The sequence below is a fragment of the Homalodisca vitripennis genome, chromosome 1 (assembly GCF_021130785.1).
Source record: "Homalodisca vitripennis isolate AUS2020 chromosome 1, UT_GWSS_2.1, whole genome shotgun sequence".
NCBI classification, from domain to species: domain Eukaryota; kingdom Metazoa; phylum Arthropoda; class Insecta; order Hemiptera; family Cicadellidae; genus Homalodisca; species Homalodisca vitripennis.
Genome location: NC_060207.1, coordinates 111,979,581 through 112,007,178, shown reverse-complemented (window position 1 = coordinate 112,007,178; position 27,598 = coordinate 111,979,581). Strand labels below are relative to the sequence as shown.

Here is a 27,598-nt window from a genome sequence, read left to right as displayed (position 1 = left end):
TTTGCATAAAGGTGAAACTAAGATTTTTTAGTATCTAAATATTGTATTTAATTCGATTTTGATTTTTAAATAACTATAAGCTATGGAATAAAAAATATACTAGATTATATATGGGTAACTAAACTTGTAAGATATAATCAGCTTAAGAATATTAATTGATAAAATAGATTATTAAAAAAATAGCACTGAAATCAATTTTTAATACTCATCTGACTTATTTCTAAAGGTCCAACATTAATTGGTCTCTGTATAATAAAAATAAAAAAGAAACAAAATTATGTCACTGCGCAATGTGAAAGATACAGTGTTTTAATCTATCTGTACAAATACAACGATTTTTGGATTGCAATTTTTTGTCTTTTTCATAAAATTTATGTTTATTAAAATTGTTTGCCTTTTAAGTAGAACAAACAATTATAACTATTACACAACACATTTAGCAGCACATTTTAAAATGTTAAACAATGTAACGTTCATTAAAAAAACACACGCACACACACATATTCTCAATTGTACGGAGTGGAAATGATGTAAGCTGGTGATTGCTGCTGCCTTACAATGACTTTAAGTCAGAACAAATAAAGCAAGACAAGGTATATTCACAGACTACAAGTATTGCGTTGGTAGGAAGAGTTGTGAATAATATACAGTATAACAAGATGTTAGACATCTGGGCAGATCTAAGCTAAGCGTAGTGGTAGCTTCAAGGAATTGGTTAGGGGAAGTACGAGCCCTTTGTACACATTTTATTAGTATTTATACATAAAGCTATTAACCCTTTCAGTGTCAGGTAATAATGGAAGGTACGGCTCCACATATAGATGCAAGAAGTGCCACACTATAATAGACAATGTTTAACTGTTCACTCATTACTTCATTTTATTTATGAAAATGGTTGCTTTTTTGTTTTTATCATAAAAGCATGCTGTAATATAACACATAAATAAAGTTACTAAATATGCATAACAAATAAAACAAGCAAAAACTTATTTACATAATATGTTACAGTAAATTTTTCTGTTTGGTATAAAAATATAAACAGTTAAACATTTTCTCTATTTTTAAATTGAGTTTTATTTCAACATCCATATAGTTTTGAACACATAAAAATACATTAATCTTCCAAAATAAGGATTATAGAATTGGTTCAGAAAATATTATAAATTAAAATTTTTGTTCATGTTACCAAAAATTGTTTTGCACTTTATGAAAAAAATTATTAGGCACAGGTTGTAAATAAAACTTTATCTGTAAAAGTTTAAAAGTACACAATAAACAAATAACTGTTAGCCTACCTTGTTTTTGTAAAACTAGCTTTAGTAAAAATATATAAATATAAAATGTTAAACAATATGGGTAAATTCCTGTCTTATATGTTTTACAAGCAAAACTTTCCTTTTTGTAACCTGCCTAGTTACTGTATTTATTAAAGAAATAACAATTCAGTTCTCTTTTATTTGGCAGTTTGTTCAAAAACAATTGCCATTGCTTACCAAAAAGACAATTCACCATTGTCTTTATTGTTTGGCCATTATTGTTTCATTTATAACACTAACATGATAAAAATAAATTAGACTATTTTTAAAGATTGGTCCATTATAAATACATATAACAAAATTATGTCCATTTAACCTTGGTTTGCATATTTTAGAATGGTTTTATACATCTGTATAGTTGGACACTGGCAAATGCACATTTTACGTAAGTCTGTAGTCTGACTTTGGCATTGAAAGGGTTAAATTCTTAAAAAAGTATCTGGTTTAAAATTATAAAATACGAGCTGTGTCCAAAAAGATTCATTTGGTATTAAAAACTTGTGAATGGTAACTATGTTGAAAAATAGTCTAAGAGTCATTCTTTCAAATGTATAAAGTAAAAAAGCTGTATAAGTTACGCGTATTTGTTTATTTATTTAAGCAACTTACTTTCCAAATGACCCTTGTAGAAAAGAAAACAAAAGATAAAATCAGCTCTGTGAATGCCACTCAACAAAACTATTGATGTTACCTCATTGTAGGGTTTTCCATAATAAAAGGTCTCTGATGTTAAAAAAAATGTTAGTTGATTTTTAATAGTACCTATTTATTTTTTTGGACACACCTCATATCATAGTTAAAAAAAACTTATTTTATTTGAAAAGTTCCTTAAATAAACACCAGTAATTGCTTTGCTTTAGATTAGACAAATACATATTTAATTAAAAATTCATTTCCACTAATAACTTTTAAGAGCAATTTCCTACAGCTCAACTCAAACAAACAAATACAATAACTAAAAATGTTACAGGCTTAATATTGTTTTCCCAGTTTGTGATTTCACCTTAATAATAACTTATTAAATAAAACTTATGAATTTAAGAAATTAAACATTTATTTAATAAATAATATTTTGCTATTTCAAATAGTCAACATTTACTTACATGTATGATACAATACTAGAGAAAATTATATTTAAAAGAGTAACATGGTTACTAGGTCATTTTTATAAAACTTGCAAAATTGTAACAAAGGTACATAGTAGATTTTTAGTTTCAACTTGAACGCTAAGCTAATGATAACTTTGGACTAAGCTATATGGTCGGGCTCGTACATACAGAAAGGAGGGTAAGGGAGAAGAAGTTTCTAAAGACTACGGATGTGCCTGGAGCGCCGCAGCAGTAGACAACAGGAGCTTAGCCCACTGTTTGATAACTTAACAAGTTCTGACACGTTCACAGCATGTCGAGCAAAGTCAATCTTGTCGTAGAACACCTGCAATAAACCTTTATTTAAGTAATATATACAAGTTTGAAACATTCAGAGTTTTTAATCATTTTGTTATATTACACCTTCAGTAAAGATGAATCAATATTAAATAGATACATCTCTAATGAATTACGAGCATAGTTTGAAGTAAATGGACTAAAACTAAAGCAAGAAAAAATATTTTGTATTCCTCAATCAAGAAATAATGTTTTTTGTTATTTAGAATTTGGAGATCAGAGAATATCCACGTAAAAACACTAAGTGTTTGGGTGTAGAACTAGTTTTACATTTAAATTGGACAGTGCCTTCAATCTTTTTTAAGACAATTAACCAACTATGGAGACAGCATTGAAAAGGATAGGAGTTCTATCAGATGCTATATCAAGTGGATTTGGCCCTCTTAAAAATTCATCAAGTAAGTGCAAAACATGGAGAGTAAACAGTTACAAATATTAAGATAGAAGTTGGTAAAATCTATTCATGGCATACATACTTTTAGATATACAATAGAGTAAAGAGCCTGTATATCTGTATATTTTTCAATCGGAAACAGCAGCACCCGCAGTAAGTTCAGCGTGTTTCTAATCTGAGACCTTAACAGTGAATTTGTTAAAATGAGAAACATCTCTCATAATAACTACAGCTAAAACAAAGAGCATAAAAGTTAAGTTTAAAAATATTTTTATGGAGCTAAAATTAAGGTGAACTGGCAGTACAGCAGGCTCTATTGTAGCATATTTGTCGTACATGTTTTGCAGAACAGTGGTTGTAACATTTAAAAAGACTACAAATACATTAGAAATTATTCTGAAAAATTATAAAAAATATAGCTAGTTTACTTTTTTAAGTTTAGTCTTAAGCTTAAACAACTGACAATCTGTCATACAGCATTATTTACTTAAGGTCCTTTTTATTTAATTTATTTTGTTACCTTTCAAGATGCACCACACGTACTTGTATTATTATTATCCCTATTTTAAATACAAAAGTAGCAAGTACCCTACTAGCTACTAGGAGAGGGTACTAGCAAGTACCCTCTCCTTTCATTATTTGGTTGCTACTTTCCAGTAATAAAAAGAAGATTTTGATACATTTTTGACAGTTGCTATTATAAATAAAAGCCACCTGTAGCAACCTAAAAGCTAATTAGGTTCTACTTCAATGTTTCTGGTATTTTGCAGTGTACAAGGCATATCCACAAAGTAAGTGTAATGAGGCTCTCACGGCCGGTAAGATTTTTTTTTTCTGCTTGTTTCCTACACTGCCGTGTTGGCTACTTTCCTCCCCTCTGCAACGAGACCGGTTTGAAGTCAGTATGTTGAGAACTGTCAATGCAACAATACATTTCGTGAAAATGTTAATCCAATTTCCCACCAAGTTAAAAATATACGGTTTCATCTGTTATCTTGTTTGGTAGGAAAAACTCCGGTTCAGGTTAATAATGAAATAAAAACAGCATTATTCCAAACGAGTAGATAAATTTATCTCTATATATATAGAGTTTGTAGCATCTCAAAAACTCTTAACTGGCCTCCACTCGATTAAACTTCTTTTGGTCTGACAACTGTTTTGGAACCCACCTCGCGGACATTTTCTGATATCCGAGGGTTTCTGTGACGGTTTTATGTAGCAGAGATCTGGAACATTACAGAAAGTTCATCCACAATCAATTTGTGATCGTTACGGAGCACATAAAAAATTGTTTCCTCAATTTTAGTCACAATTGAAGGTCTTCTACTCCTCTGATCAACATGCAAAGACATACGACTGTTTTTAAACTTGCATCACCATGAACACACACATACAATTCATTGCTTTATCACCATATACAGTTTTTCACCTCATTATAAACCCCAACCAGAGTTTTTCCCTTCCAAATGAGATAACAGATGACAATGCATATTTCGCACTTGGCGGGAGATCGGATTTACATTTTTCAAAAGTTGTATTATCGCACCGACAGTTCTAAGCGTACTGATTTTGAAATGGTCTCGTTGCGGAGGGGAGGAATCAGGTTACACGGCAACATGTTTGAGAAAAAAATCCTTCTCGCCAAAAAGCCTTAATACTCTTACTTTCTGGATATGCCTTGTACAACTGAAATACACTGTATTTAAATGTTAATAAACCTTGTATAATTATTTCAGCATATAACGTAGTCTTAGTAAGAAGGGTTGATTCACTAGAATTTAGAGTTTAGCTCCAGTTTACCTTCCTTTTATTGTAAGATCTGGTATCTGACTCAGACTTAATTCCTGGAATCTGGAGACATGTTTTTCTGAAGAGATCCACAGAAAGTCGATGACAAATAAGTTCAAAACGAAACATTTACATCCATTCAACATCAGACACACCTATAAATAGGTTAAGTCTCATTGTCTCATCTATATTTATTTATTTAAATTACCAGTGGGTACTTACCTGGCCTACATCACTACCACTTACCTATACATTTCAGTAAATTCGTTAGAGAGTGGTTATTGTAAAGAGTCTGTTCTCACAAATCTTTGCTTCAACTGAAGCCATAAAATTATCATTGATCAAAGATGGGAGACCGGAGCATGTCTCATAATGGATGTTGTTACAGCCATCTTTGAAGTCTCTGACCTGCTTATGCACTTTGCCTTCAATCAGGCATTAGTATCATAATTTTCACAAATCTGCCAGAGAACAGTCCGTAGTATACAAGTTTCTTGCCAACAAAAACTGTATAACAGACTGAATGTCGCACGGGTCAGGCGATTCGATAATCTTAAACATTCTAAAAGTATAGACTGTACAGGTTAGCTACAGAGCTACAACTGAGCACATTTGTTCTCAACTAATGCCAGAAATGTACACAAGCACTTGTTGGTGTGCTAGCATGAACTACTTCAGTATACAATAAAATTGCCTCTACTTAAAATTAAGCCTTTTACATGACATTTTCTATACACTGCAAAAGTATATTTCAACTAAAACCTCAAATTTTCTTATCTGAGTAAAATCTGTACAAAACAATAATATTATAAAATAAACTGAAATAAGAAGTGTTATTACTTTGAACTCTTTAACATGTTAAATGCAGACTACATGAATCAACGTAGTGCAGTGCATGAATCTACGTTAAATAGTAGTGGCCTCAATTCTAATTATTGCTTTAGTGTGAGCTCAGTCATTATCGGAGGAGGTCAATAAAAAAATGTCAGCAATTTAGGTACGCAATGTTAAGCAATTTCAACACTCAATGTGTTAAACGTGAACTTAATAAAAGCTATGTTCCAAAAACTAATACTTCAACTGAACATTTTGAAACCAAAAACTTAGTTTTTCATGCTTTATGTCTTAACTAACCCTTTGCTTTAGATTTTGACTCCTGAAGAAGAGAAAGAGAACAGATACCAGTTCTTGAAATGTAGTGTATCAGTTTATGTTATATAGTATGATAGCAAATTTCTAGAATCACCCATTGCAAACAAAGAATCTTTCGTATGACATTAAAAGTAGAAATTGGATTAAAATTACATTAGCCCTTTGCACTCGAAAGACCAGTAGCACTGGCCACACCAAAGTTGCAGACAACTCGCGTTAGTATTGCCGTAGTTTGTCCTCGCAACTCATATGGCCAGTACAGATGGCCACACTACTTTCATTGACAACTTGGCGGCCATATCTTTTGTTTTCCTCCCCAGATTGTAATTATTTTTCAATTTCCTCCATTTTATTTGTATAGTAATTTAAAATGTTTAAAGAAGAAATGAAAAATAACTTAAAATCTATTTTTAATGAATCATTTTAATACAAAGATAAACATACATTTGGGAAATTTAATTATACATATATTGTTAACAAAGATATGTAAATAAAATGTTATAAAGTAGGCCTTTACAGTTACATTATACTCAGACATGAACTATTTTACATTTTTCTCAGTCTTTACATTTTTTTATGGAATAAAACTTTAAAAATACATATCTATGTGTAGTCAAGAATAGTTAGCACATGTCCTCTAGTAAACTTTTTATAGGTTTCTATCCCTTCTATCACTTTAGTGTGTAGGCCCACTACGTGTCATTCGTCTTATTTGCACAATCAATGTTTAGAGAAGAATTATAGGCTAATTTAAAATGTATCACTTTACTTAAAAATTACTTTAAAATAAAGCTGCTCCATAGGTTTCAGGACTAACCATTCATTATAAAACAAAGAGAATATTAAAAAATAACTGCTATGTTTAGTGCTGGGCTTATGAGCTATGGACGTATTATATCTTGGCCCGTACAGATGGCCAAACGAGCTGAGATAACATTACGGCAAGAATTAATCCGCACTTCCAACAAAATGGTGGCGGCCAGTAGAGCTGGCCATACAAGCTCCAAGAACAAATTATAAATACTTCAAGTGCATAGGGTTAAGATTGGCAATTTTTTTATTTTTTTGGAATCTGCTAGCGCTACTCCTTCACCTGAACAATCATTCAAGCACAGAGCTAAGTACTTTTAAGTTTTTTTTTCAACCAACCAATAGTCATAAATCAATTTATGCATTCCTGCACATTTATGTGAATTTTAATGTACAAAATAAAATAAGAAATTATGGATGTGCCTGTATACCACGAACATAGTGATTTTGATGGTATGATAATAATAATAAGACAATAATAATAAGACACATATCTGTGCCATATTTTAAGGGTTAAGTCCGAAAAATTGTCTTAAGCCAATGTTACAATGTAATAGTTGTTGGAGAATGAATTTGAATTGATGTAATCACAAAGATGTTTTTAAATCTTTACATTACATACTTTACAAACAGTTTTTATTTCTAATTCAATATTGTCCTATACATTAATGTTACACAAGTTATAATACCAATTTTATTTTGTGAAAACCTCTTAAAAATTAAACTTTACTTTGAATCACGACATGTAACATTTTAAAAACTAACTACAATAAACCATTATAAATACTACAAGACAGATGTCAAATTGCTAAATAAAGAGAACAATACAAATAACAAATACAAGTACTAATACATATGCTCTGGATTCCGTACTCACAGAGAAAGAATGTAGATTCCTGCCCAATTGAACTTTCCCAAATAATCTTGTACTAACCTTACAGCTGTCTGGGATCTCATCTTCAGAGCGGTGGACAAGGGTGCCATTGATGTACAAAACGTTGGCTGCCACTTCCTCAGGCACCGTCAGAATCTGGTACCCAAACGTTGCTTCTCGCTCGATCCTCTGTCAGACAGATATTTAATAATACATAAAATCAATCAAAGTTGTGTTAATGATCTAATTCACTTTTTAAATCGAAATAAAGATAAGACACAATAAATATTCTTCTTACTGATAACTCTTGGCCTACAAGATACAAAATGAGGAAACAGCCAAGCTGTTAGGTATTACTCTCTACAATAAATTCATATGGTAAGAGCACAAAAATAATATTATCTCAAAGCTATCAAGAGTTTGCTTTTTATTAAGAGAGTCAAGATATTGTGTGGCTATAAATTTAATGCAACAAGTTTGTTTATGTTTTTCTATTTACACTTACTATATTGTAACATTTTGTGAGTAATAGTGTGGGTGCAGAAAAACTTCTCTTGTGGCATAGGAGAGCCATACGCATTGTTTTGTTTAGAATACAGGGAGAGTTGTAAGTCGAAATTTACTTTATGTACAAGAAATATAAGCAAATTTATCTGCAAAGGTACCAAACCTGTCACTCAAATTACAGCTTTCCCCTCTGTAAGGTTTGAAAAATACATAAACAGACAAATATTTACAAATAAATTTTATAATAGACTTCCAGAGACACATAGATTGTTAGAACCAAGTCTTATGAGAAATTAATCTCAAAATGGCTCATAAATTATGCCTTTTACTCAGTGAGTGAATTTTTAAGCTCAGGCATAAATATAGTTCTCACGCATTAAGATTAGGTAAATAATAGTTATTCAGTAGTAATAACAGACTAAATTGACAAATGCTAATACACTTTCTATAATAATAAATATTTTCAGAATGATTGTTTCAAAAAAGTTTAGTCAGTGAAAAAAAAAATGATCCTGATACTTTACTTTTAGGCACACAATGAATATACAATATATGTGGGGATACAATGATTGAGTGGGGATGAGTCTATGTGAGCAACACGCTACGAATTGAGCTCCGTTAATTAGTGTTTGTTTGCCGGGAAATACTGAAGTACTGTGATCAATTTTAGGTCAATTTGTAGTGTTAGAACTTAAGGTTATTGTGATCTACATAAAAATAGTTATTTTGAATTTATATCCTGGTTTTTTGCAATTTTTAACTTTGTTGGAGCTTGTTCATCATCGGTCTGCAATGCCAGGTGGTTCCAAGATCGTGATGCGTGGAGCGCTCAAGTCCGATAACAACGCTTCAGCAGACGACACTGTACCGCAACCGGCTACTCTACAGTCAGTCGACGATAAACTAAACGCAATTATGAAGCTGTTACAGAGTAATACTAATGACATCAGAGAAATGAAGACTGAACAGAGAGAACTCGGTACGTCAATTGAGTTATGTCATAGTAACATAAGTGAGTTAAAGGACTTAATTAAAACTCAAGATACGAAAATTTACGAGTGTAACAATGAAGTTCAGCGTTTATCCAACGAGAATGTCCATTTGCGAAGCAAGGTTAATTTTTTAGCAACGGAAATAAGAGCTTTAGAACAATATTCTCACAGGAATAACTTAGTAATCTATGGAGTTCCGGAAGAAAAAAACGAAAATATCCACAATGTTATGAGAAGATTGTCTACTGCTATTCAGTTTCCTGACTGGTCAACCAACATCGTGGATGCTGTGCACAGAATGGGGAAGGAGAACAACGACGGTCCAAGACCCATTGTAGTAAAATTCGTCAGCAGACTTGACAGGGATGAATTCCTGAGGAAGAGGAAGGTAAGACGTCAACTCAAGGCCACTGACTTAGGCTTCAGCAGCGAGAACTCCGTATATATTAATGAGTCGCTAACTTCATCTACTAGAGATCTTCTCAAGCTCACCAAGATCAAGGCTAAGGAGAAAAATTACACCCAGGTGTGGACCTCCAACTGTTTGATTTTTGTTCGCAAGGAGAAGGGAAAAGGCGAATTTATCAAAATACTTTCAGTGAATGATCTGGGCAAGATGTAAAACTGTAAGTAATTGTATTAAATATTTGCCTGAATGTTACGCTCAGTTATTTTTCACGCATTTGCGTTTCTTATCTATCCCTCCATTGTTTAATTATGCTGTTACTTTGTTGAAAGCCATTATTGTTGTTAGATATATTAAGGAATCACATTTAAACTCTTACTATTTAACTTATTTGTTATTTATTCAGAGTCTATTTATTTGCTATTTATTCAGAGTCTATTTGCTATTTAATCATAGTCTGTTTACCTGTTTTAGAATATGCATGTACGTATACAAGTATGTGTGTGTGTATGCATGTGTATATGTATGTATGTATGTATGTATGTATGGTTATGTATGTGTGTATATTTATAGTTATTTATGCAAACTATTACTTTGTTAGTCATTCTGAGTTTATTTATCTATTACAATAGAGCATTCATATATTTATCTATTTATAATTTGTTGAAACACTTGTTATTATTAACTTATGTTATGCTATATAATTATGTTTGAATTATTAGTGCTCCAATTATATGCATTGAGTAATTCTAACGACTTGAATATTTATTATCAAAACGTAAGAGACCTCAGATCGAAAATTAATTTATTATAAAATAATATTATGGTCAGTAACTACGATATCATAGCTTTAACAGAAACTAATTTACAATCTGATGTTTATACCAGTGAATTGTTCCCAGATACATATAATGTGTTTAGAAAGGACAGAGATTTGGGTGCAACTGGGGTTATCTAGTGGAGGAGGTGTTTTATTAGCTGTAAATTCCAATATTGTGTGCAACAGAATTCATAACCTGGAGTGTAACATACCGAACTGTGAAAATATATGGTTAAAACTGTCTATCAAAACAGGTAAATCGTTATATCTATGTGTTGTTTATATTCGGCCTAGAGCTTCTTTAACAACGTATCAAGCTTTTTATGAAAGTTTACAAATTAATAATTTCATTAATAATAGTTCTTATGTTTTAATCGTAGGAGATTTCAATTTGCAAATATTTGGAATGAATTATAATTTACAACAAGGAGATATCTTATGCAAAGAATTAAATGTGTTTTTAAATACTCAGAGCTTAAGTTTGAAGAATGGAGTTTTAAATTTTCAAAATAAAACTTTAGATTTGATCATTTCAAATATAAGTAATACCGAAGTGACACGATGTTTAGATCCGCTTGTAGCTGAAGATCCTTATTATCCAGCGATAGAGGTGAGGTCTGTTATCGCTACTCAACAATTGTGCAAGTCAAGGTCTCCTGACCAAACAGGTTATTGTTATCACAAGACAGACTTCCTTCAGTTATATCGTAGTTTGGCAGAAATTGATTGGTCTCAACTTTATAGTATACATGATGTTAACGATGCGTTAGAATATTTTTATGATAAAGTGTACGGGATTATTAATGAAACTTGCCCTCGTAAAAAGTCTAAATTGTCGAAGTTCCCTTTCTGGTTTACTAAAAATATTATTTCAAATTTAAAACTAAAAGACAAATTTCACAAAAAATTTAAAAAATTTCATGATCAAGAGTACTATATTAGATTTAAAAATTTAAGGTCAATAATTAAGAAAGACATACAAGTTGCTTATGATAACTTTATTCATGAAGCGGAAAATAATATTGTTGGAGATAGTAAACAGTTTTGGAAATTTATAAAGAGTAAAAAGTCAGTCAATAAAACTTTATTTGTGATGGAAAATAATGGTATTCAATGAAATAATGGTAGTTTGATTGTTGATGGTTTTAAAGACTATTTTAGCTTGGTATATAATGATTACCAAGTGGAACCAACTGTGGAGATGGCAATGAAAGAAACCCCCATGACGGGTGGCGATTGTCTGATTCTGGACCAGGTCACCGACCAGGATGTTAAATTGGCTATTAAAAAGTTGAAATCTAAAACTACTTCAGGACCTGATTTGTTACCTCAGTACATATTCAAAGGGTGTGAAGATATTTTAATCAAACCGTTAACATTTTTATACAATTTAAATTTAAAATCAAGCACATTTCCTGAAAAATGGAAATTTACTAAAGTAACGCCTATTTTTAAAAGCGGGAAGGAATACCAAATACAAAATCATAGACCTGTAGCTGTTTTGTCAACATCTGCTAAAATATTTGAAAGCATTATTTACAAATATTTATTTAACTTTTTTAGTAAATAGGTATCTCCTAATCAACGTGGTTTCTTGCCTGGACGCTCAGTTAACACAAACCTATTAAATTTTACGGATTACGTCTCCTTGGGGTTGGACTCATTGACCCAGACTGATGCAATATATCTTGATCTGTCCAAGGCATTCGACACAGTGGACCACTTGATTTTATTGAAAAAACTGCACCATTATGGATTGTCAAGTAACTTAATACATTTTTTTCATTCTTATTTAATAAACCGAAAACAGTTTGTATGTTATAAGGGTTATTTGTCATCTAATTTCTTGGTGCAATCTGGGGTACCTCAAGGGTCAAATTTAGGTCCTTGTTTATTCTTAATTATGATTAACGATTTGTGTGACCACGTTAAAACAGTAAAGTCTTTGTTATTTGCTGACGATTTAAAACTTTTTTATTACATTTCTTCAATAAGGGATGCTGAAATACTACAAGCTGATCTGGATAATGTGTATAAATGGGCTAGCCAAAATAAAATGAATTTTAATATCGCAAAGTGCCATGTAATGTCTTTTACCAAATCAAATAGTTCCATAATACACAACTACAATTTAAATGGACAGTCAATTACAAGAGTCAATTTAATTTGGGCGTTACAATTGATAACGAATTATCGTTCAGTACTCATATAGAAACTTACGTGAATGCTGCGAGTAGAATGATGGGCTTTATTATGAGACAAGGTGCGAATTTTAGAAACATCGGGTCTTTTATGGTGTTGTACACATCCTTGGTCAGATCGAGACTTGAAAGCGCCGCCATTGTATGGAATCCTACACATTTAATTTATAATGATATGCTTGAAAGAGTGCAAAAGAAGTTTTTGAGATATTTATATTTCAAGTGTTTTAATGTTTACACGTATTTAGTTCCATACAATGAGCTGTTGGAGATGTTTGGGTTGACGAGCCTGAGCCTGAGGAGGCGGGTCTTGGAGCAAGTACATTTGTGGGGCCTGGTCCGGGATCGGGTGGATGACGCGTACTGTTTGGGGACCCTCAGCTATCGTGTACCGAACTTTAACAGCAGAAACAAGTTTTTTGTTTAATTTACCTCACTCACGCACAGTGATGCGATCGTCTTTTCCTCTGTTGCGGATGATGAGGGGTTATAACGCAATGCTTTTGGGTGGATCCGACATTGATGTTCACTTTGACAGTTTAAATATCTTTAAAGAGAAATGCATTTCAATAATTTTGTATACCAGTCCTTCATAGTATATTTTTCCTTTTACAATTTCTTAAATTCAAGCTATATTTATTAAATGTTGATTTATTATTAATTTATTAATTAAAATTCCATTAATTTATTAAACTAATATCCTGATATTGTCATTACCATATACTGTATTTGTTATTTATCTGAATGTGTATTATTTATTGTTTATTTATTTATAATAGTGCCTATGTAACGTTTAGAATAATATGTATTTATAGTTATTTTGCTTATAAATATTCCAGTGATACAATGGGTATGGGACTTGGACTCAAACCACTTATTTAACATTTTGATTTGTTTGTACTGCTATAATGTAATTGGGTGTATTTCCTGTTTTATAGCATGAAAATAAAATAAAATAAATAAAATATGCTGTATTCTTTTAAAATATCATTTATTATTAATTTTAAATCTGACTAAAACATTATATTAGTGGTAATTTGTTTATTATAAATTGAATGCTGTTTTTGTAATATTGTTACTTTTTCTAATTTTATTATATAGTTTTCAAGCTATATTTCAGTGATTTTATATATATATACATATATATTTATAGTACCGATTCTAGTTGGTAGTAATTTAACTGTACAATGTTAGTCTGTGATTATATATGGTGAAGATGTCCATTGTATTGACAGCTTAGCAACTAAATGCAGAATTGCTAAAATCAGACCAAGATTGAATTAACAACCTTTATCGAAAACTTGCCAACTAGCAGAAGACTTGCCTACTAGAATTTAAACAGGATAACTAGAAGATTGCTTTTGACAATGAACTTTTGTACAATCATTGATATAGCATCTGGTGTGAATGCCTTTGAACTCCATCATGCAATCAAGAATACAATAGAAATTTCAAGGATGTATTTCATGATACTTTGGTGAAGGCAATACTTGTTAAGGCTACGAGCTATTAACAAAAGAACTAAATTATATTTTAGTGGGTGTTTTAGCTCAATACAAAATCTAAAGAAAGTTTTGATGATTGTTTATTGTTTGTCAAATTTATTATAGTTTTTAGTAGTTTGATTTTTATTAAAATAAACATATCAATATAACTTACATCATTACTAAATACAAGTAATTATTAGAGCTTAACTAACTCAACAAAGGTTAAAAATATTTTCAAATGTGTTTTAATACACATTTTTAACCAATATAAAAATTATTTAGAAAAAACTAAGATTTAAAGATTAGAGAATGTTAATAATTCTTTTAACCAAAATGAAAACAAAAAAAATAGTTAAATAGGAAGTAATATTTTTTGTTTTGGATAAATGGATAATGTTACATCACGAATTTGTAAACTAATAATATATGTTCATGATAGAAACAATAATAAACATGGTGCAATCCCTAATAGTAGTACACTTTTATACCTATGTTTAATAATCTTCCCAAAAATAATGCCTGGAAAATGTTGTATGATATAAAGTTATAAATTTAGAACTACAATCACAATAATAGCTTCTAACTAAGAGCTAACATTCCTAATAAAGAAACAAACTGAAAGTTTATTACAGCTCAGTATCTGAAATTTAAAATTCAAAACAATATGATTACAGATGTTAATGTCACACAAAAATCGTTAATGTCACATTTTAATTGCTTTTTATCAAACTTTGGCAATTTTCTTAACTATACATTTTAAGTACCTTAAGGACTTCTTGCGAGGACTTGGAGGAGCTGACACAGAAGACGTCAGGACCAGCCATACTGATCATGTATTTGAGATGCTGAGTGTCCCCCACCTTGATTGGGGTACAGGGGTACTCTGGGAACGCTGCCGCCACAGCACGAGCTCCTGCCTCATTGGTCCACTTGGACAGCCCCACGAAAAATTCTCTTCCTTCACACATTTCAATGATTATATTATAATAATTCAGTAAGTTTGGCTCAAAAATGCCATATTTTATTTCTGATACACATCCAGCAAAAATAATGGTTTTAAATTTCGGATAAGAACAGTCCAAAGCTGCGCATTAATCACTTTATTACACCTTACAACTCGTGATTTTGCCATTCCATTTATATGTCGGATGACATTTAATACTGTATAGCTATTGTATTATGTGAGCTATCTAGATGTTCAAGACATGTAGTCAGGATAGCTGTGCAAGTCTAAGGCGCTACTCCCAAGCGCGGAAGTTAGCCTTAAAGTCACGGATTCCATTCCCACATCTGGTTTCGTGTATACTTATATGAAAGTCACTGGTCTGTGGTCTGGAGGGCCCACCTTAGATATTGACGTAAAAAATCCTAGGAAATTTGGATGAGCTTTTTCATAATTGAAATTGGTTATGAAGGATTTAAGTACTAAAAATAACGAAGTATGTGAAATAAGATGTGTAGCATAATGTGATTAGCAAGGTTTGCTTTTACTTTTTTCATTTATATTTTGTGTTATTCAATTTTTAGTATTTTGCACTATTATTGATTATTTAACTGCCATTTCATGTTTGTAATAAAGAGTAGGCATGTACATAAAAATATTTAAATAAAATGCCAATATCTAGCTATTAGTTTGTCTATTAACTGATTTGTTAATGGCTGTTATTAAATAAGAAAAATTTGTTTCATATTTCTTTCCATATAAATTTGAAATTATAAGCTCATTCAGGGTTAATCAAACAATTAGTAGCCATGTGGGTGATACGTAATCATGGCTCAACGAATTGACGTCATCTTGGTTTCAAATAGTAGTGTATTCATTTCACTGCGGACATCATAATTTCTTAAATTTAAAAAGAGATATAAATATAAAATGTTAAACAGAGTGACAAAAGCACTATTTGTATCAGATGTATAACTACACAACTGTCAACTGCTCATGTTCAGCCAGTTTTATTTAAGATTTAGAAGATTATTTTTTTATTGTAAAAAAAATATACTATATTAATTGTACTATTACTATATTGGTGGAAAATTTCCACCATTATAGCCTATATAAATTTATTCTGAGTATTCCATACAGTTTTAAGATTTAAAAAATTACCAAGCATGTAGTTTTACTATGAAGAACATGAAAAATTAATGTAAATGTTGCATTTTGTTTCGCATTTTCATAGTCGCTTAAATAAAAACTACCTCCTGCAAAAAATATTGCAATATTTGTAAATGTATACTGAAACAATGAGTGTTTTTAGAACAATATTTAATCTATGAAAAATGTAATGATAACAGTTAATCTAACACAATGTACAGAAAATGTTTATATGCGCAATAGCTTATAATGTCTGAACAGTTCTATTTTGGTGCCACAGCTATTATTCATTCTATATAACACTGTTGCTAAAGAAGATAGCACTACAAAGTTTCTACTGGTACCTAGTATTTCACATTTAGTGATATATGGAGAAAGTTACAACTGGCCGTTTACAACAATGTCAATTTGCCTATACAATAAACATTTTCGTTATCGCATAAACACGGCCGCCTCTATTGATTTTCCCGCCAAATGTAAATTGAGGAGTGTTATTTGTTTTCTGCATGCAAAATGTACTGCTTCAGTTTAAGAAAATGTGTTTTATTCTGTAGAAGAAGAGTTCATGACCTGTGGTATGAGTAACCTTAACTTTTAACTTAACTTTTAATGATATGTAAATTTATGTGTTTATCTTGTTAAATAGTTTTAGATTGTTTTTAATAATTATTGTTGTACCACTTTTAATTTATTTTTAATTCTTTGTATTCTTTTTTTACTTCACAATTACATTGACTTTGTTAATTGTACACGGTTAGCCAGTGAAATGGGAAAATTGGAGATGGCCTTGACAGTTGGAATATGAGTGGTGGGGGTGATAGTGGCCAGCTCCTTTCTACCTCTGTGTCCCGCCATTTAGTTGAGATGGATCGTTGGACAGGTAAACATCGCGGCTACGTGGTTAAAGCGTATTATACGAATGGGGAGAGTTTGGTAAAAACGCTACGTGTTTTCGGACGCCATTTCAACATACCGCGCAACAGGCCTGTTCCTTCGGATAACGCAATTCATTCGTGGATAAACAACCTTGAACAAACTGGATCAACGTTTAAAAAACGAGGTGGGAGTGCAAAAATCGTTCGAACCCCTCAAAATACCGCTACTGTTTAACAGGCAGTGCTCAGAAGTCCACGCCGATCTGCCAAACAACATGCTCTACGCCTTGGAATAAGTAGAACTTCGGTGAGAAGGATTCTTCATCAAGATTTAAATTTTCACCCATACAAAATACAGATTGTGCAATCTCTCAAACCAACTGACCATCAGTAACGATTACAATTTTGTAAAGAAATGGCCAGAAGACTTGAAGAAAATATCGACCAAGTAAACAACTTGTGGATGAGCGTTGAGGCGCATTTCCACCTCTCTGGTTTTGTTAATAAACAAAACTTCAAATATTGGTCTGAGGAAAACGTGGCGAACTTCATGAAACACCTCTTCATGCTGAAAAAGTGACGGTTTGGTGCGCAATGTCAGCAAGAGGAATCATAGGCCCATTTTTCTTTGAGGATAGCAATGGAAGTGCTGTGACTGTTAACTCTGTGCGTTACGTTGCAATGATCCAGAACTTTCTTACGCCACAACTCTCCCGTTTTCCAGTAAATGAACACACAATGTTCCAACAAGATGGGGCAACAAGCCACACTGCAAGAGTTGCTATGAATGTTGTGAATGCTTTGTTTTGAGGTGGCATCATTTCCCGAAACGGGGATATCCCTTGGCCACCTGGCTCTCCAGCCTGTGACTTTTTTCTATGAGGTTATTTAAAAACAAGAGTTTTTCAGAACGATCCACATAAAACTATCCCTGCCCTAAAAAAAACGAATTCGAGACTAAACCGAAGGAATACCAGTCAACATACTGCAAAATGTCATAAGAAACTTCCAGGCCCGGCTGCAGCAGTGCATAGATTACAATGGAGGACATATAAGTATTATATTCGAAAAATAATTTTTTCACTTATTGTACAGTAAATGGCTACCTTTTTTCTTTATATTTATGACAATTAAATAATAAAATTAATTTTCTTACAGAAATAATTACTCATTTAAATCTTCCCGTTTCACTGGCTAACCCTGTATTATTGTGCATTCTTAACAACAATAACATTTCTTGAATCTTGAATAGTGCAGCAAAGAAATTTTCTATGTGTATGACAGTTTCATGTTTGTGGTAAAATGCCCTCTTATATACAGTATTAGCCAAAATAAACAGTACTGAAATGGTAATATTTTATTATGGTCAACACAGTAACATTACATATAGGTTTTACCAATAAATACAAGTCAAAGGAAGCAAAATCTGTTAAACTCGGGTATTAACATGTTCAATATGACCCTCGTTCTGTTTGAGGCAACACTCGTACCGTTCTAGTAGGTTTTGCATCATTTTTATGAATAGGCGTTGTTCCATTCTCCTAATACATATGTTTATTTTTTCTTTAAGTTGAACGATGGTAGATGGTGGGTCCTCGTTGGTTTTCTTTCAACATTCTCCAAACGTAGGCATCCAGTGTTGTAAGACCGGGGGAGTGGGCTGGGTAAGGAAAGTTTGTTCTACAGGAGATGAGACAGTTGCCAAAGGTTTGTTGCAGGAAAGCAATGTTGTTAACGGCAGTGTGACTGGTTGCGCCATCTTGCTGGAACCACTGTGAATTTAACGGCAGGTTTCGTGCACAGCAAAATCTCCTGAGGTCTCTCACAAAACGATCAAGAATGGCCCTATATAGATACTGGTTTATACTGAGTCTCTCCATTGTTGCCTTAAAAAAAAAGTAGTCCCACTATACCCCTCCCAGACACAGTGCACCAAATGGTTACATGCTTACTATGCTGTGGCCTCTCTACAACAATTTCAGGACATTCGAATCCAAGGAAACACGTTGTCTGCTTGTTTATGAAACCATTAAGGTGCACATGTCATTCATCTGTAAACCATACATCAATCAGAAACTCAGGTTCTTCATAGCATATTGCTAACATTGAAGCACAGTACTGAACTCTGGCTAGTTTGTTTCTACAGTTCAAGGGTTGTCTAGTTTGTATCCTGTAGGGAAAACCACCAATGTTTTTGAACATTCTTTGCATTGATGTACTGCTAATATTCAGATTAAGAGAAGCTCTTAATAGCCTTCTTTTCGGTGATTGTAACAGTTGCTGCAACACTCTTCCGTGGTTTCCATTTGTACAGACAGTAGCTGGGCGACCTGAAAAGCCCTTTCGTTGTGTCAAAATACTACCTGTTCTTTGAAATTTTTCAACAACACTATGAATCCATAGCATTACTAGGCAGGTTTTTATGGGATGTTCCTGAAAACGTAATGCAGTGTATGACAAGCTTGGTCCACCCGCACGTCCAATTCCATATAAGTGAAAATAATGCTCTACGATAAAAACTTTCTCTACCGTTGTTAGCACCATGTTAGCAAAAACTAACCTCAAATAAGAAAGAAGTAATAAAAAAGAAGCCGTGGCAACAATCGACAATTGAATCAGCTGATCGAGAAGACAACTACAGCTGATTCAGTTTCAGTACTGTCTATTATGGCTAATACTGTAGATTCATAAAGAAAACAAAGTACCTGTAAAGAGAACATCTCCTCCATCCAGTTTAGCAGCCTCATCACTAATGTCTACAACTGGTAGGTCCAACTCCTTCTTCAGAACTGATCTAATTGTTTCAACCTGTAACAGTATAGATATACAGAGAAACCTCCTGATATTTTTCAGCTACATTGCTTAATTAAAATTGTTGAACAGGAATGACAAATTATAGGTAAACCGCTAACAAAAAAACCTTGGTTGATTTGAGTTCACGCAGGGTGGGGTAAATACCCCTCCGCCGACTCTCTATTTGATCAGCTGACTAATCAGGCTCAGTCGGTATCGTTCACTGCTGCGACCCATTCAGTTGAACCGGTCAGTACAGAGTTACTAAGCCTTCCCGCTAGAGCGTGTTTTACCGGTCATCGTGTTCAACAAAATGAACGACTGAACGGAATGACCAAGTGAACGAAAGGATCCGCTTGCAAAAAAGTATTCGAATATAGGAAGAAACAACATGTCTTACAGTAAATGGATAGATATATAACAATATTGTTTCAGGAATCTAGTAAATGTAAATTTATGTTATTACAACTGATTAAAAAAAATTAATTGTATGTTACTATATACATTACTAAATTTTTAATGTTAATGCTTATGAACAATGGACATGGTTGATTGATATGCCTTAAGGTTATTTCCCTACAAATGTTTCAATAAATTACTAAACATCAAACAGAAACCTTCTCGTTTGAAAATAATTTATTTTTATAAATAACACATTTTATACATTTAACCGATTAAGATCCTACCACTTGTCATAATACCCAGGCTGACTATAAGTTTTAACGATTCATTAAAATTATATTACGCACGCTACTGCACATAACGCCTCCTCTCAGATTGACCCTGCACAGGCAAAATTGAACAAAACTTTTAAAGAGAACGGGTCTTTTGAAACACTCTGATCCGAATCACTCGTTTACCTTACTGACCCGTTCGAATTGAACAACACATCTTTAATGGCCACTGCCACTGCACGGCTAACCTCAAAATAACAATGTTTCCTGTATACATCTATGGTTACATTAATCTGTTTAATTAATATTTTACGCTTAGACTTCGACACTTGTATATGTCCACACACACAAAAATATAGTTATAGAACAGGTAAAGTAGCTGCAGTGTAAACAAAACTGTGAGAACGAGATACGATCCACACAGCTGATAAACAAATACAAGAAGGTGCTGGTCCCACTCCCCACCCCAACTCCCCGCCGGAGGGAGGCCCCTCCTGCCCGGTACTGCTCAGAAATTTGCTTCTGCGCAGGTTTCTTTAATAGCGGTTGACCTATAGTAGGAAACTGTAAAAACTGGAAAATGGCTTTTTTTATTTTCTAATATGTGAACAGGTAAATAATGATTGGCTGAACGTTAGCGAAGCCTATTACTCGACAGGCTACAAAAATTTAATTTCTTCTGTCTGTCTCTCTGCACAATATTTCAAAAATGAACTAAGAAATTCAGTATGAACTAAGAAACTTCATTTTTATATACGTAATACTGAGTTCGATTACGATGCATGTCATTCCACAGGATTAGGTTGAGTATTAGCTAATATGTTTACATTGGTCTTATGGGTAACCATGATGAAAACAAGAAAAATAATAAAGTGGAAAGCCAATGTTGAAAGTCAGAGACAAGATTTCATTTCAGCACACTCTCCTATTGTAATACCTTCCTTAACTTAATAAACAAAAATGTGAATGTATCATGTAGTTATATTTCATCTAAAGACTTCAAATTTTGCATGAAACTTTATTTCTTTATATATCGGTACATGACTAACCATGAAATTTGACTAAGCTTATCACTCAGTAAAACACTGAAAGTTTGCTTTAATCCATCTTTTAAACAAGGTCCCATTTTCCTTTCTTCCACAAGATTACAGATCCATCAACATTTTGAACACTGCTGATGGATCAGTCTGGAATTATTTTGTTGGGATCAGTGTGCTTCGTTGTATCCTCGACTTATGTTTCTGGAAAGTATGTATACACTTTTATAAACCTAATACAATATAGTCTATGGTCTTGCTTTCCTATCCCTGTTCTCTGATAGTCTTGATCCTAAAAAACATGCTCACTGTACTCACTTCTCATGTATAATAATATCTAAGAGTACATGGCTTGTTGTGAAAATGCCCAACCCTATGTTTTTTTTCATACTACGATTGTAAACTTATACCACGATATCAAGAAAGTCGACTAGTAATGTCGACTACTTAACATGCACACATTTACAGTTTCATTTATTGTTTGGTTTTAGAGCAGTGTTCAACTACTATCAAAATCAATACCTCTGTCTAAGGGTTTTAAATAGATAGTGCATTGTCAAATTTCTCAATTTCTTGAATTAAATCATATTCTCAGCAATAATCAGTCTGGAAGTAATGAAAGTGTGTTACCATAAGTAACAGATGACATATATTATATACAGCTTGCCATAGATCAACAACAATGTCTTATTTTAGTTTTATTTGAGTTCTTCAAAGCTTTAGATTCTGTGAATCACACTCTATTGATTGAAAAATTAAAACTCACATGATTTTCTGCTCAGGATCTTTCATGGATGAGAAAAGATACTTCAACAACTTCTGGAAAGCAAGTTAATCATTGCTCCCCAGGAGAAAACATACAAATAATTATGCATATTTTGTATGTTCAGTTATAAATGTTTGTTATGTTGTTATCATTTCATTCTTATTTATGAGTTTTCCATATTTCAAGTTTTACTTGTGTGTTTGATCATTAGGGCTCATTTATTATTTATAAGGTTATCACAATGTGCATTTTATATTAATTAGTTTTATTTAAAATATTATTGTTATTATGACTATAGATATTATTTCTAAACACGTATTCGATAAATGAACATTAAGTATCGATGATTATACTAATTGGTATAAAAATCGGGTTCGCTTATCCTACTCTACTGCTCCATTACTGACATGTACTTGTTAAGTTTGGACAGATTGGAGATGTCATAGTTATAGTCAATCGAGACAACTTTCGGAGAATGATACAGAAGAGTAGACCTTAGACAAAATAATACATTTTGTGGTATTTTTACCCATACACCATAACTGAAAACATAACCTATAAGAGATGCTAAATGTGTGTACTAATTCAGGCTTTTAGAAATGTGTTTATTTGCTAAATCAATCATACAAGTAAATGATTAATTATCTTATAGGTTATTTAATCTGTTTAACATTTAAATTTACCTCTTTCAATCTGGCAGGATTTCCAGGTCTTGTAATTAGGGCGATTCCATTACAAACCACTGCTGTGTCTTCCACATAAACACATTCAGGTAAAGCTTCATCTGGAGGAAGTTCAATAACGTCTAATCCAATGTTACGCAGCAAACGCACGTATGTTTCATGTTGACGTTTCGCTTCTTCAAAATTAATATCTTTTGATTTGAAAGAATTAGGAATCCGACACACAACTGCATGAGTAAACTTTATAGAAGCCATTTTCAACCACTCCACTTAGCTTGGCACTTGATGAAACTGACAACTGACAGCTTGTTTTATTGATACATGTAATATCATAGACATGTGATTTAACGAGGGATTGGTACCACAGTGTCACAAATGTAAATTACAAAAATTACTCACACAATTTGCCCATAAAGTGCTAATGACAAAAACACCTTGCCGTAACAATACATCAGTTAAAAAATAAATAAAAATCTACACTCCCTCTCTTTTAAGCTTCAGTCTTTTTATAGCTATGTCGGCTTCAAAGTACACTGCGTATCATGTTATCTTGTATATGGAGTCTTCCCGGAATTTGTATCTGTGGTCTCTCAGTTAAAGAGCCGAGACTACACCCATTAGGCTATGAAGGAGAACTATAAGTGTTGCTTGAGCCATAGACTTTACAAAGACAATGAAACTCTTCCAGTTATAATATATTAGGATGGGATACTGGCCATGACAGTGGCGAGGTATGGCACGACACGCATACATTCAGATCGCACGCATTGCTAAATTCGTGGCATGGTGGTGAAGAGACTTTTATGTTAACATCATTGTGACATCATGATAATCAATCCGTACGGAAACTTACTTTATAGCCGTGCACACAGTTATAGTGAATCAACTGCAATACAAGTATAAAATGGTGAGTTTTAATCTTGTATCGTCTTTCTAACTTTATAAAAAAAGATTACTAAGTACTATTTTAATCGGAATAACCAGACTATTTAAAAAGTATAAATATAACTCTTATCAAGGGACTAGAAAAATCAGACTATGAATGTTTCGGATCCACTGTATCATACTGCGACGTTAGCTTTGTTTGTTAGTAAGCTAAGTTATGTAAGTTAATGTAAAAATGTATCTGTTGGGAGTGATTAAAATTATGTAAGAAATTTAACTTTTAAGATATTAAAGACAACAAGATTTTGGGAAATTTGTGCGTCACTCACGTTAGGAACATTCAGAATCTATGTACTGTATGTCGTACGCATTAAAAAGTACGTATTGTTATGTATTACTAGCAAAAAATAAGTTATATATATATATAAACAAAATTTATTAATTTTTGTAAGGTGATTTTTGTAAATTCGTTACTACAATAATTAATATTGTAATAATGTAGCTCACTAACAAGGCACTTCTGGACCCTTGTTTGTTTAAACTTTTTAAATTATTTTTACATGTAGAATGAGCTCCCACAATTTCTGCATAACTTCTGAATACCCGTGTACGACAAAATTTGTGTTTTTATTTATACATCAAAATAAGTTACTTTTACTGTTAGGGAAAGAGTTATATGACTATTACAAAACTTTATGTAAAAAACAAGTCTGCCTGTATTTTTTATCATAATTGACAAAGTAACCACATCATTTTGACAACCATTAAACAACTTTACTCTATTGTTTACGCTGATAGTTCTTATTTACGTTCACCGCAAGGGCGTACGCAGCGAGTGGCATGGGGCAGCTTCCCTCCCCTGGAAGCAAAATTATAATCAATATTATGGTTATTAAATTTTTGTTAGAATTTATTACAATTCTTGAAATAACTATTATAATACTTAAAAAAAATACATAAACTATAGAAAATTATGAAATTAGGGTAATTTATTTTTAACTCTTTGTCGATCAAAATTATCGTATAATCGTACGCAGTTACTTTCTACACGGAAACAGAAGAATAATACTACAAATCGGATAATATCGTAATCGTATATCTCGTAATACTGATCTAGAGCCATTCAACGACTGGTAGAGAGAGGAATCTATGTTGGCTAGTAATTGGGATTAAAGAGTGGAAGAGGTTTCTAGCGGGATCTAGAAGAGTCTATAGGCGGCAAAAAAACGAGAAAACCCGAGTCGCCCGTCGTTAGTTAATAAATATTGTAGTTGAGCTGTCGGTGTTTACTGAGTTTTTGAAAATATTCGAATGTATTCTAGTTTTATAGTCTATTAGGTCACCTTCTTATTTACAATGGAAGAACACCGAGGCTGCCTAAATGGATGTAATTAACTGGTTCCAAAAAGGTACCTAAGTTAAGTAATTTCTCAATTTCTGTATAGAATACAATTTTAAATTAATACTTTGCTTAATATTATATTAAAATTGTTCTTGTATTCTTGTGAAACTAAGTAAAAGTACGATCTTGAAAGATTAGGTTTATATTTGGTCAGATAATTTTCCTTTGGCTACCGAGGGCTTTAGATAACAACGGTTTGTAATTTTTATATAATATGTCAATTTTTATTATTTTTTAGGCAAAAATCACCCAAATAGAAAAATTGTGATGAAGATGGAACTAAACTTACAGGACCAACGGATTCAGTATATATTATAGAACAGGGGTCTAATTCTTCACCTATAAACGTAGCTATCTCTGGGACATCTAAAACGATTGGAAAATATAATAGCTATCCTGAAAATGACATATGTCGTTATGTTGGTATTGCACCTAAGTTGCCATCGGTAAAAATAAATTCCTTCTGCTTACTAATCCTTGAGTCCCATCATCAAATTACGATTTTAGTTCTGATGCCAGCCATTTGAAAAACAATTTTACCTGTGCTGGTAAGATCAATATAGTATACTAGTTGGTGTACTCGAGTTTTTTTAAATGTACTCTATGTATGCACTGTGCCTTTTCCTCCCAGTACTGCTACAATTAAAGGGGATTTGGGGTCGTACATGAAATTTAAAGATATACATAAATAAATATTGTAGAAAACGCGTCGACAGTTACTAACATAAAACGTTAAGAACTGCTGCAAAAGCGTTCCTTGAAAACGTTCCAGTTGATGTACAGTTGTAACGTAGTCACCAGAAAATAATTCAATCAAACAAACAAATATTGTCATAAATTATTTCTTATATCATATTTTCTGGAACTCCTGATTGACCACTTAGAGAAAAGGAAGGAGATGAGGGGGCTTTCTTTGACCTTTTAAATTTGAGAATTGGCTATGGTGATGAGAAGTTATAAAGAGTCACGTGTATAGACGTAAAAAAAATGCAGTCAACGTTTTATCATAAATTCAAAGTGAGGTTATAAAATTATGTGGTTTAAAAGTTTGCGTGTTTATTACCTATGTAAAGAAGTTAAAAAAACTTCAAATCTAATTAAAGCATGTTTTCCTAGACCGAATTTTGCATATTTTATTTGATATCTGAGATATAACACCTAACATTACAACATAAAAACATCAGTTTCTCTTTATTTCCGTCCTTTCCCAGAAAATCGAGCGAAATAATTTGCTTTTTGAAAATGGGCTTTTTGGGGGTTTACAATAAATTAATTTAATCTAATTTTAAAGAAGCACTAGTAATTACAATTAAGTCAAACAGTGAAAGGGCTAAAATTTACTAACATGTGTTTTTTGTATCAGATGTTCAAACTGCTGTCCCATGATAGTTTGACAATGTCCAAGCCTGTTGTAGAAACTTGAAACGGCATCCGCTACTATTCTGTTCCTAAGGCCATTAATGCACTGGGGTTTAGTTTTATATACATCGTTTTTTATGTGACCCCACACAAAATAGTCAAGTGGAGATAGATCTGGCGATCTTAGTGGCCACTCTATACTTCCTCTTATGCCTATCCAGCGATTTGAAAAATATTATTTAAGGGGGCTGGCCCAGTACAAAAAATTTTTTTTGCAATTTTTTTTATATTTGAAGGGCTCAGGGGAAGAAGGGGGCAAGTCAGTTTTTGTAGATTTTACAGGAAACTGATTTTTAAGTTTTAAGATCGAAATCTCTATATAAAATTTGAGTTTTCTTAATTTTTTTAGATTCTTTATACAGTTTTATCTTAAATCTACAAAATTTTATAGGTTAGATTGTCTTACCTTCCTTGATTTTTTTAAAAATAACATAAATTGTTTATAAACTCCATATTTACACGTTATAAAGGGGGTAAGTCATAGAAAATAAATGGATGTCCAGGGAAAAAAGAGTTAAGTCATCTACTACACAAAGTGATTTTTTGTTAACACCTGTTTTAATTGTTAAAAAACTATTACAAACTAAATATTCATGACATTCTGCAACTTTCTCAGCTTCTCTACTTGTATGGCAAGTTTTCTAAGTACTCTCTAGCTTCTCTTTCGCAGAACCTGGACAAGTGCTTCACATCTTCATACTTTGCCTTGGGTATCGGTATCAAATCTATAAATGTAACAAAAACTGTAATGTAGAGATGTAAATTAATTACAATTCAATT

At 32.4% G+C, this 27,598-nt stretch overlaps 1 protein-coding gene across 1 annotated transcript; it reads right to left on the bottom strand.

Moving 5' to 3' along the window:
* Nucleotides 1-579: 579 nt before the first annotated feature.
* Nucleotides 580-23,581, bottom strand: LOC124369334 (N(G),N(G)-dimethylarginine dimethylaminohydrolase 1). Its single transcript, XM_046827304.1, has 5 exons — nucleotides 23,113-23,581; nucleotides 19,865-19,967; nucleotides 14,957-15,150; nucleotides 7,840-7,968; nucleotides 580-2,750 (listed from the first exon to the last, which is right to left on the bottom strand). Exons 1-5 carry the CDS (start codon nucleotides 23,365-23,367, stop codon nucleotides 2,622-2,624), a joined length of 810 nt encoding a protein of 269 aa, XP_046683260.1. The 5' UTR covers nucleotides 23,368-23,581; the 3' UTR covers nucleotides 580-2,621.
* Nucleotides 23,582-27,598: the final 4,017 nt, after the last annotated feature.

What these genes read in the sequence shown, in the direction of transcription:
- LOC124369334 (XM_046827304.1), bottom strand. Translation starts at nt 23,367, where the DNA reads ATGGCTTCTATAAAGTTTACTCATGCAGTTGTGTGTCGGATTCCTAAT. An exon ending in CCTCGCAAGAAGTCCTTAAG is followed by an intron (nt 7,969 to 14,956) that starts GTACTTAAAATG and finishes TCTGTCTGACAG; the next exon opens with AGGATCGAGCGAGAAGCAAC. An exon ending in AGATCCCAGACAGCTGTAAG is followed by an intron (nt 2,751 to 7,839) that starts GTTAGTACAAGA and finishes GGTTTATTGCAG; the next exon opens with GTGTTCTACGACAAGATTGA.